The 12,000-nt window shown below is 36.3% G+C and overlaps 1 protein-coding gene across 1 annotated transcript in view; it reads left to right on the forward strand.

The window, feature by feature from the left end:
• lrig1 (leucine-rich repeats and immunoglobulin-like domains 1) overlaps positions 1 to 9,271 on the forward strand; it is a 67,382-nt gene extending 58,111 nt beyond the window's left edge. The window contains exons 15-18 of the mRNA XM_056467763.1: positions 472 to 903; positions 1,006 to 1,137; positions 2,988 to 3,260; positions 5,788 to 9,271. Coding sequence (XP_056323738.1) covers positions 472 to 903; positions 1,006 to 1,137; positions 2,988 to 3,260; positions 5,788 to 5,975 — 1,025 coding nt within the window. The 3' untranslated portion in view covers positions 5,976 to 9,271. The remainder of the gene's footprint in view (positions 1 to 471; positions 904 to 1,005; positions 1,138 to 2,987; positions 3,261 to 5,787) is intronic.
• The last annotated feature ends 2,729 nt before the right edge of the window (positions 9,272 to 12,000 follow it).

The following is a 12,000-nucleotide window of genomic DNA, read 5'->3' on the forward strand; positions in this document are numbered from 1 at the left end:
GGTCGTATTTAGTAGCTGAGCTAAACCAGACAGTTATTGATGTGCAGATGACTGATTCAATGATGGAGGTGTAGAACTGTTTCAGCAGCTCCTTTGGGAGGTTAAACTTCCTCAGCTGACGAAGAAAGTACAGCCTCTGTTGAGCTTTTTTGACAATGGAGTCAATGTGAGTGTCCCACTTCAGGTCCTGAGAGATGGTGGTGCCCAGGAACCTGAAAGAACCTAAGAGTAGTTACTTAAAGAGTAGTTCACTTCCAGATTAGCAATTCTGTCATCATTACCTCTCTTAACTTGTTACAAAACTGTATTTTCTTTTTTGTTGTTGAACAAGATATTTTTAGAAAAGTTGTTTATGGGCACCATTGACTTCCATAGTAACAAATAAAGTCAACCATCCATTAGAAATGAACTACTCCTTATGCAATTGCCTTTAAAGTAATTGACTAACCATTCCCTGTGATGTTCTTGCAGAGACCCCTCATCTGGCACAGGAAATGGAGGATCGTAACGTGGTGGTAGGCGAAACCGTTGCGTTGCAGTGCAAGGCTTTAGGCAGTCCACCTCCTCGTATTACCTGGCTGAAGGGTGAAGAGCCTCTTCGAGTCAGCGACCGTCACCACTTCACTCCAGGAAATCAGCTGTTGGTGATCGGCAGCAGCACGTTAGAGGATGCTGGACGCTACACGTGTGTGATGTCCAATACGCTCGGCACCGAACGCGCTCACTCACAGCTCACCGTCTACCAGAGATTTGAGGAGTGCGCACCTTTTACCAGCCCCAGCACTGTTACTGTAGGCATCATCATCATCGCCGTGGTCACCAGTATTGTGGTGACGTCACTAGTTTGGGTGTGTATTATCTACCAGACCAGGAAGAAGAGCGAGGAGTGCAGTGTAAACACAGGTGCGTGTGTTCACACAGATTTTGAGTTGTGTGTGTAATGGGATTCATTTGGTTTATGGGGCCAGAGGTTTGTCTATAACTTTTACTCTTTGCCATTTATAGATGAGACGATTGTCCCTCCTGATGTTCCCAGTTACCTGTCCTCCCAGGGCACTCTATCTGAGAGACAAGATGTGTGCATACGAGTGGAGTCCAATGGGGGATCTCAGCCCAATGGACGAATAGAAAGCAATGGTACAATATTTGTGCTTTTCTTATATTTTTTCAGAGAAAACCTTTGCTGTTGTTTTAAAATGTGTTAAATGGGGAGTGACAGCAGGAACAAACCAATCTGTTTTAAGGTTCAAATTATGATATAGTTAGTTGGAAATGTGGTGGAATGAGTAGTACTGAAATATTTAGAAAATTTACAAATATGTGAGGTAGATTCCATTTACAATCACAAAATAAGCATTTCAACTATTTTGAACAATTTTAAAAGGGAAACAAGAAAGAAAAAAATAAAAACAACAAAAAAAAACACCTGACAATATTGTCTAAAATATAATTCACTTAGTATTAGCTACGTTTGTGCAACTGTTGTATTATCTATCATATTAGCAATTGTGCTCACACACTGATCTTATTTTACTTTCACATGGAAGCAAAAAAATCGAAAAACAAACAAAAAAACTCACAATATTGGGTCTAAAATGTAACGCACACGGTATTTAATTTCATCGTTGAAACGGTTGTATATTTTATTTATTTTTTTCAAAGGTAAACAAAAATAAACTAGTGCTGGGCAAAAAATGAATCACGATTAATCACATCCAATATAAAAGTTTGAATTGACAATGAATGTGTGTGTACTCTATATTTATTATGTATATATAAATACATATATGAATGCATAAATTGGAGAAAATGTTAATTTATATTTAGATATAAAACATATATGTACATGGTACACATTATATGTAAATGAATATGTCAATGTAAGAAAGCTTATGTATGTTCCTATGTATGTGTGTATCATGTGGGTAACTTTTATTTTGCATGTGATCACAATTAATCTTCTATAACAACAATATAGTATAGTAATGAACAACAAAAACATCCGACAATGTTTCTAAAAGGTTACTCAATCAGTATTAACTGCATTTTTCAATGTTGTTGTTGTCTAAAACAAATATAATATTAGCGATTGTGCTCACGCTGATATCTGTGAGACAAAAAAAACAAAAAATAAACGCTTGTTTGCTTTCATAGCTTATATTATAGGGTCGTTCCAATGACTCGCGCAATAAATCTCAACACACCGTGATTCTGTTTTGAATCTCAAAGCATATTTTTGTTTATGTTCATCTCGCACAGTTAAAATTGCACTCTCCCCTGCATACATTACCAGTGAGAAGCGTTTGAAGGTATATATGTATATATATATATATATAAATACATACATACACACACACACACACACACACGAACACACACACACAGTTGAAGTCAGAATTATTAGCCCCCCTTTGAATTTGTTTTTATTTTTTAAATATTTCCCAAATGATGTTTAACAGAACAAGGAAATTTGCACAGTATGTCTGATAATATTGTTTCTTCTGGAGAAAGTCTTATTTGTTTTATTTCGGCTAGAATAAAAGCAGTTTTTAATTTTTTATGAATCATTTTAAGGTCAAAATTATTAGCCCCTTTAAGCTATATTTTTTCGATAGTCTACAGAACAAACCATCATTATACAATAACTTGCCTAGTTAACCTAATTAACCTAGTTAAGCCTTTCAATGTCACTTTAAGCTATTTAAAAATATCTAGTCAAACATTATTTACTGTCATCATGGCAAAGATAAAATAAATGAGTTATTAAAACTATTATGTTTAGAAATGTGTTGAAAAAAAATCTTCTCTCCGTTAAACATAAATTGGGGAAAAAAATAAGCAGGGGGGCTAATAATTCAGGGGGGGGCTAATAATTCTGACTTCAACTGTATATTTACATATATTATTTTTAAACTTATATATTATATATTATATTATATATTAACTTCAAACTTTTTTAGTAAAATAAACAAGTTTCTTTCTTTCAGGCTACGATGTGCCGGTCGTGTGCGCAGACTGCTTGGAAAACGGCACCAGCTACTCCAAACACTGTAACTACCTCCCTCATGACATAGCGCCCCCTTCAGGCCTGGATTATCAGCAGACGCACCAAACATCGACTTTCACCAGCCACAACAATGAACCACACTGCAACGGCACACCAAACGGCCTTAGAAAAGACAACCAAACACCCATCTTTCCCACCAACCATGACAGGGTGACAATATCACCCTCATCAAACCAGTACAGCGACCGAAACGGTGAGAATAATGAATAAATTCAAGACTTGCTTAAACATCCTTCCTGGCAAAAACACACATATTTAGGTGTCATTGAGTATGTTTACATGCACATTCTTTACCTGATTATGCTTAATAAGATGACAATACACGTGGTCACAGGAAAACCTTTTTTAGTAACATCTTAAGCATAAACTGATGTTACAACTAGATTTTTGTTCCTTACAACAATTTCGTTTAGCAATTATAAATGCATTAACCGGCTTTCTGTCGTTTCAGTTCATTTATGTTGGAAGTGCTGAATATATGACAGATTTAAAAAAAATCTAGACTCAAGTACTTTCGTCAGCCACTGAATTATAAAACAAACTAAAGTGATCAAGTAGAAATGTTTGGATTCTGTGAGTGATGCGTTTCCTGCTGACATGTCGCAGTACTCTTCTTGATTTTTTTTTTTTTTATTGTGCTTTATTTCTTGTGACAGCCAACATAAATAAAATACTCAAGTTTTTACTCGTTTTGACATGTTACATTTTGACATCACTACCATAAGATTTTTATTTTAAAGAGTCAGCTAGTCCATTGATAGTTTTCAGTCACATGGCCTGTGCGGAGACCTGGTGGGCAAAATTAATGGGCCGTAATGGCAGCTACACTAGGATCTCCATAGAATCGCAGCACAAACGGGTCATATTTTCATCCGTTTCAAGCTACGAATAGTTGGATCACATATCAACAGAACTAAGCCGAGATATGATCCCAAACTGTAAATGGTGGGCACTTGCGATCCTTATACTGCACTGCAACCATTTTTCAGTAATTAAAACCGTCATGTCCCTGTCAAAGCTCCAATTCTTACATCTAACGTTATCGTTTGGATATTCCTCAGCGGTTTAATCATTAGTGATGGTGTTATAGCATGCAAGTGTCTGCTTTTATATTTGGTGTCAGATTCTTTTATTTAGATTAAGATTTGCTGGAAAAATCTATTCATTCACTTCTGCTATTTATACCTTGACTTCACATTTCAATTTATTCTTTTATTGGACTTGACCTGCAAATTAGAAACAGTGTAGAAAGCATACAATCTTACTGACAGTTATAGGTACCATGGATTGTTATGGGACAACGATGCTACCATTCAGCACAAATCCATACATTTCTCCTTTCTGGCTGTTGTTTCTCTGAAGAAATTTTGTAGAAGCACAGCTCAGGTGTGTCTCTTCGTCAGTTAGTAACACTAAACCTTACTGCAGGACAATTATCCGGCTTTTTGGCAAAAAAAAAAAGAAATTATTGAGCTTCAATAGATTTGGCCTTCTGTGTGGACGTGGCCTAAATACGCTCCATCTCTATTGGTGTGCATGTAAATGTACTCAATAGCCCGGCAATTTTGAGTAAAGGGATCATGTGTGAACAGGCCCTTTTTAAAAATACCGGTTAATTAATTCCGGCGATTTTCCGTAAAGAGAAGTTGTAAAATTACCGGTAATTTTCAGGAATGCTGCTCTGTGTGAACGCAGAAGGATAATTGCCAAAAAAGAGCACATTCACATTTATAATACACTGACGTGGACGACCAATCAGATGAATTCACATCCGTGCTGTTTATGAAATTAAAATGTTTAAGTCCTTCAGACACATTTAGCTGCTGCTTGATAGCTCCTTCTTAGTGCCAACTGTGGACAAAATGATTGATAAAATCCTAATGACCAGCTCTGTGTGATGTGTGTGCATGTGAAGGAGCACTCCTGTGAGTCAGATTTGAGTAGCCTACAACAACAATGGTCTTTCATTATCAAAAGTATCTCACAAGCTGCAGTAGCAACTCAAATGTTTATCTGCATATGCGAAAGTGTTCCTCCATATCTTTTCATCGATGTTGTTCACAATATCCATCAGAATTTGAAATGTCGTCAAATGTGTAAACAAAGCTGTTTTTAGCTGTAGTTAGCGCCTCTGCTTTCAGATGGTAACGTTAAAGGATTTTTTCCAAGTTACTTGGTTCGTCTTTGGAACAAAAGCAGCTACATGAATGCTAAAGTTTTAAATAAAATTGAAACCATCGTCGGTGCAATTGCCTAGTGGTTAGCGCGCAGACATATGGTGCAGTAGCACGTCAGGGCTTCCTGAGTTCAAGTGCCGGCTCAAGGACATTTCCCTACCCTACCACCCTCTTTCTCTCCAATTTCACTTCCTGGCTCAATACTGTCCTATCTAAAAAAGGCCAAAAATAAATCTTTGAAAAAAAAAAAAAGTGAAACCAAGAAAATGAACGACCCAGCCTCCTCCCCCCCTCATGTTTAATACTAGCGCAGACGTTTAGAGCTCATTTTTGGTTAATGACGTCAGAATTTACCGGTATTTTGGAATGGATGTGTGAATAGTGCTTTCCAGAAAAATTCCTAATGTCCTTGCCTGTGTGAACCGCACATATTTGAATTTACCGGTAAAGTCATTGTGGTAATTTTCCGGATATTTACTGGTATCGCTGTGTGAAAGAGGCTAATTGACACTAACATTATGTGTGTTTTCTGCTTTCTCTCAGGATTGTTGGTGAACAGGTCAGACACACCACCGTCACTGGAGGAGTCATACCATCGGCCAGTAAAACTGCTGTCTGAGGACTGTGACATTGGGTCGGAGCTCACACAGACTCTATTACCTAACGGACACACATATACGCCCAGTTCAGCTCTAACCCAGAGCCAATCCTTCAGGCGGGACAGCGAATAACGCCACACCAAGCCTCTTCTTGATATCCTTTTGCACTGAGAACTGCTACCTCACACTGAGGGGCACAGAAAAAACCCGCCCCATCTTTCTGAACAGAACTAGGGGCGTCCGGAGTTTGAAGGTTATGAAGCTTGAACGGGGCGATGACGACGTCCCATACGAGCGTTATTGATGTATATAGGTATAAATCCTCCTCAGGGAGGCTTCATTCACACTTCAGAAATGTGACTTGCATTTGACGCATGCAAAATATATGACAGAGTGCTATAACGTCGGGCTTGGAGCTGTACATAAGAGTTTTCATATATAAAGATATGAATGTATGTATACTGTAACTTTTACAAACGAGTGGCGGACTATTCGGTGCATGGTGAGATCAGAGTGGTTCTTGTTTTTTGTTTTTTTAAAGATCTCTCCTGCTTTTCCCAGTTTTATAAGCTGTGCCTTATTGCCACAAGTTTGGTTTTTGTCTGGAGATGTCGGTGTTGTGTTACCTTTTGTAAAAATGGGAAATTTGTCACGCACTTGAAGTATATATAAGTATAAATAGGTCGGATTAAAGGAATATTCCAGGTTAAACATGAGATATAGAGTACCCATGGTTATAAATAAGTGGTAAAAAAAGAACTAGAAAAATATTGAACATTAGGTCTTTTTTTGTTGTTGTTTAAATTGGACATTTCTCCAATTCTACGGTTCAGATTTGAGGAGGTCATTAGTCTTTTTTTTTGAGCATAGATGCATAAAATGAATCAAACGAGACGGTAAATATTTTTATAATGAAGCAATTAAGTTCTTTTGAACTTCTTTTACTTTACTTTTTATCAAATAAATGCAGTCCTGGTGAGTGTTTACTTAAAAACTAAAATAAACAGTCCTCTGATGCTCTTTTATTTACTTGGTTTTTTAAAAGTACTTACTGTTACTATCTATTTATGAAGCAATTATAATCAACCGTTTCAACATATTTTTAAAATAACATTTTGAATTAACCCATAGTGAATGGTGAATACTTTGAGCTCATTGCTTTTAAAAAGATGACTTGTTGCAGATTATTCCGGGAAAATGAAATGGAAAATTGCTTAATTGTTATAAACAAAATATAAATGGAACACTTTATATGAAACCTTTATTTTTCTTAATACAGAATCGTTTTACTGTAAAATTGTGAGAAACTCAAAGCCCAAAACAAAAAGGACAAAAACGTCTGCTAAATGACTGAGGACGTTTACATGGTCATCAATAATCAGATTTTAATGCGATTAAGACAATACTCTGATTAAGAGTCTATGTACACAGCGATTTTTAATTAATTTAATCCAATTAGGGTCATAATCGAACTAAGCAGAAATCAAATTAAGACATGGAGTATGCTGATTTTAGTGCGGTACAGACATGTAAACACCGCAATCAAACTATTGATTGTGTCGGAGTTTCGCTGCATTCGGCGACAGGATAGTCAATACACACACTGCTGTTTGACACTATTCTCTGCACCTACCGAGTCAGTGAAGGAACACAGACACCTGCATCATGAAATGCGGAGTTATTTTCCCCATATCAAATTGCATTAAAACAACACTATTTCAGCAGTTCAAACTCTCATCCAATATCTGGTTTGTCACGAGGGGCATGCATGAAATGTTCCTGAATGAAAGTGAATGTGCCAAATTGCAATTAAAGTCGACAAAATAAAAATGAAACACCCGAAATTACATGAAACTCCGGAGGAAACGTAAAGCGTGGTGACGCAATGATGTTAATCGAATTATGTGCTATAACATGTAAAAACTAGATCATGAAAGGAACATTCAGAAAGCAACTCATGTAAACATCTTAATCTTAGTATTGTCTTATTAACATTAAGGCAAATAATTTAATTACTGACGTCCATGTAAACGTAGTCAATGTAAAATCGAAAAGGTTTGTTTACTTATTTGAGTTTGATATCTCTAAAAATGGGCTTAGAGTAATTCATTCATTTTTTTATACGCTTATTTCCAATAAAAGAGCATCAGAGGGTTAAAACGTTTTTCTTAAATATTTAGAATTGACATTTAAGTAATTGTAACTCAAAAAATAATGACAATTCACTATTCAATTTCCAAGCAAAATTGGGATCATATGTGACGCACATACATTTACATGGTTTACAAAGACTCTCCATAGACGTATTTTATACTCCAAAAACTGCTTATTATATGACCTTAACGTACCCCTAAACCCAACCCTCAGGGGAAACTGGTAGCAAATTTTGAACGTCGAAAGACCCCTTGAAATATTTTTAAGCATTTTGAACTACAAGGACATAAAACATTACAAGGACACAAAACAGTCCTCATATACCACCTTAGAGTACAACTAGTTCATCCCCACAAGTTTGCATCCTTGTAAACTACATAAACAAGTACACACACTCAAAACAGATCAAGTATTATATGTGCTATCAATATCTAGTGTTTATCCTGGAATATTCCATAATCATAATATATACGCTGTGATCTGTGATGAAGGAAGAGCTCCTCGTTGAATTTTCAGGTCTGTTATGGTACAGGAACTGCAAACATTGGCACACGGGAAATTATAAGCACTTTGATGAATCTTACAAAAGCTGAGCACTCTTACACCCTGAACTTGTGCCGCAATCGAGCCTTTTCCATTAACAAAGGTACACGCCACTAAAAGTAGAATCATCTGAAATAAACGTCTTTTTAACACTTGGGGAAATATTACGACTATCAAATAATGAAACATAGGGAGAGTCGTTCTAACAGTGACTTCTAGCTAACATCAAAACCAAACGCTGCCAAAACACTAAAGGGAAAATAAGAGTCTCTAGAAAGAGTCGAGCTCCATTTTGCATTCAGGGTTTTCCTTCAACCACAGAATGTCTTTGTGTAAAGGGAAAACAAAGCATCAACAAGACTAAATCTGCTAGCGCGTAGCTATTGACATTATTAGTTAGCCTGAGCCAAACAGGTTCGTTTTGAAAGCCCGGTTTCTTTGTTTTTTGAACTTAACATCTCTACTACTAAACTAGGGGAGTGTTTTGTAAAGGTAGATTACAGCGGATGCCAGTTTAACCCTGAAATGTTTTGATACTGTGGTTAGCTGGCTACGCTAGCTCTGTGAAGAAGGCCATGAACTGTACGGATGTGTGCCTCAGCCCGTTTCATACGGATTAATTTATTGAAATATTGAGCTCTAATCACAGCTGTTTCACCTACATGCCTAAAACTGTGTCAGAAAAGTGTCAAAATGGCGGATGTTTATTAAAGTCACATTTTGCTCTTTGACGTCCTCTGGTCCGTGTGTTTGTTTTTTATCCGTGTGAAATGACTTCAATATCAGAGTTTCGTGCCATGTTCTTTGATATAAAACATAATAACATTGAAATACACACATATAATTCATTTAACACATTTTTCTCAGTGTTGCTATTAAATTTAATGAATAATTTTGGTGATTAAAGCATGTCTGACCTCGTTGATCAACTGAAGACTATTTCTAACAGAATCAACAATAAATATACTGCTAATACTAAAATAAGTCCATTAGTTCATGTATTTAATAGCATGAACAAACTATTAGCAATACATTTATTATGGTATTTCTTCCTCTTTGGTAATGTTAAAGTTAAATAACGTTGACTCGAGAGCATTAACTAATGTTAACAAGCACAACTTAGCATTTTAATAACGCATTAATGTTGAAGTATAATTAGCAAACACGTTACAAGATTATTCATTCATTCATGGGGTCGCCAAAGCGCAATGAACCGCCAACTTATCCATCACTGGAAAACACCCATACACTACGGACAATTTAGCTTACCCAATTCACCTATACCACATGTCTTCGGAGGAAACCCACACAAACAAACACAGCGAGAACTTGCAAACTCTACATAGAAATGCCAACTGACCCAACTGGGGCTCGAACCAGCGACCTTCTTGCTGTGAGGCGATTGTGCTACCCACTGCGCCACCGTACTGCCCCAAGATTCTTCATACTGAATGTTAGTTAATATGTTAACTAATGGACCATTATTCTAAAGTATTACTAATAAATTAAATAATGTGCTATGCTACATGTTGCTAACAAGCATTTATTATATTTTAATGTTATATATTGATAAACACTGGTTTGAAGCGAGAAGTTAAATATTTAAGTAAGGCTTGACTTTGCTTAGACGAAAGTCTTGTCACTTAACAGAAATAATGTAGAGTATATAATATAAAGTCATGGTGCAGTGGAAAAAGATTGAATATTGTGTATGACTCCTATGAGCTTGAAGGACATCTATAAATCTCTGCAATGACTCAAATAACTTATTAATAAAGTCTGGACTGGCAAAGAAAGCATTCTTGCAGGACTCCCAGAGTTCAACAAGATTCTTTGGATTCATCTTCAATGCCTCCTCCTCCATCAATAGCATACACACAGGCTGTAATGGTATTTGACAGTTGCTTTTTCGTGAGGGGCGTGGTTTCAGTGGACACGCCCCCAGTGTTTGAGATCAGTCCTTCAAAGATATGTACTAAGTAAATAATAAAGTAATATGTAAATACTAAGATTTAGTCATGTGTCTTTTTATTATTAAAATTTGGTGTTTAGACTTTTTTTTTGGCTTAGACATTTTTTAATGTCGAAGAGTGGTTATGACAATGTTGACAAGCTCTGACCACATATTTTAATAAACGCTTTACACTGACTTTAAAACTGTACTATTTTCACATTCTGAGTCCAGAGGAATTATTATTCTTATTCTTATTAACTTCCACTCCAGCAGAAAGCTGATGTTGATGACAGAAGGGTCATAAAAGAGACTGAATTGTTGCTTCAGTCAAACTCTCTGGATTGTTCTTGAGCGCTGAGCTTCATGACAGGTTTGACAAACACACACAGTTGTGGACTAATCAGTTCTTCTCTGCATTCTGCTTTATTCTCGCTCTGTTTCTTCAGCTAAAAATAGTCAAACAGGTTGAACAACAAGCTTCGATTTGGGGATTAAAGCCTAGACTCAAGATGTAGCTATGGTGGACGATTTACTTCACTACATTCCAAAAGAAAATACTAACTAAATACATTAGAGAAATCGCCTGCTAAGGGACATTGATAGCGGGGTCTGACTAATGAACAAGCTGATTCTTTTGGGTCTCCAGTTAATGATTCACTGATTGAAATGAACCATTAGAGCGAGTCTCTAAGTAACGATTCAGTGTTTGAAATGATTCACTGATTCAAATGATCCAGTCAGGGCAATTTTCCAGTTAACATTTCAGATTCAAACGATGCAGTCAGAGCGAATCTCCAATTAAAGATTTCCTGATTTAAATGATCTTGAAGATGTCCGCATGGGGGAAAACTATAGTAAGTTATAATAAACATGTTTTTGAGCCACATAGTAAAGTTTATAATGTGTACAACTCTACTACAGTAGCATAGTAAACTGATAAACTGTAATAAACACTGTAACATTAGTGTAAACTGTGGTGCATTGTAATGTAGAAACTGAAGCCTATTGAATATTTGTTTATTACTACAGTAGTGTTATACCGCAGCAACAAATAACTACTATGGCAGTTTAATTCAAGTATTTATCTATAGTATGCTTCCAAATTATGGTGTTTACTATAGTATTTTTCATGTAATGCAATAGCTTATACAGTATTATAAACCACCTCGATTACAGGCAAATATATTTTAGTTCAGTAGAAAACTTCGCCCTCTTCATGATGTAAGGAAAATACCCAACATATGTGGTTATTTTCTATTTATAGCTCATCTGAAATATGGTGTAAATCCCAAAAATATGAACTTTCCTCTAAGTCTTCCATTAATTTTTTACTTCCTGCCTTCCATCTGAATTTTGTGTGTCACCAAAACCACCTGATTGCAAACAACCTATTCGTGTGGCTTGTGTTGTTGTTTTCAATGATGTTCAGACCTTTGTGGAAAGAGAAACGAATTGGGGGGAAAAATGAGTTCCAGAGCACAGCCATGTAATCACCACGGACCAATT

The sequence above is a fragment of the Danio aesculapii genome, chromosome 11, assembly GCF_903798145.1.
Source record: "Danio aesculapii chromosome 11, fDanAes4.1, whole genome shotgun sequence".
NCBI lineage: Eukaryota > Metazoa > Chordata > Actinopteri > Cypriniformes > Danionidae > Danio > Danio aesculapii.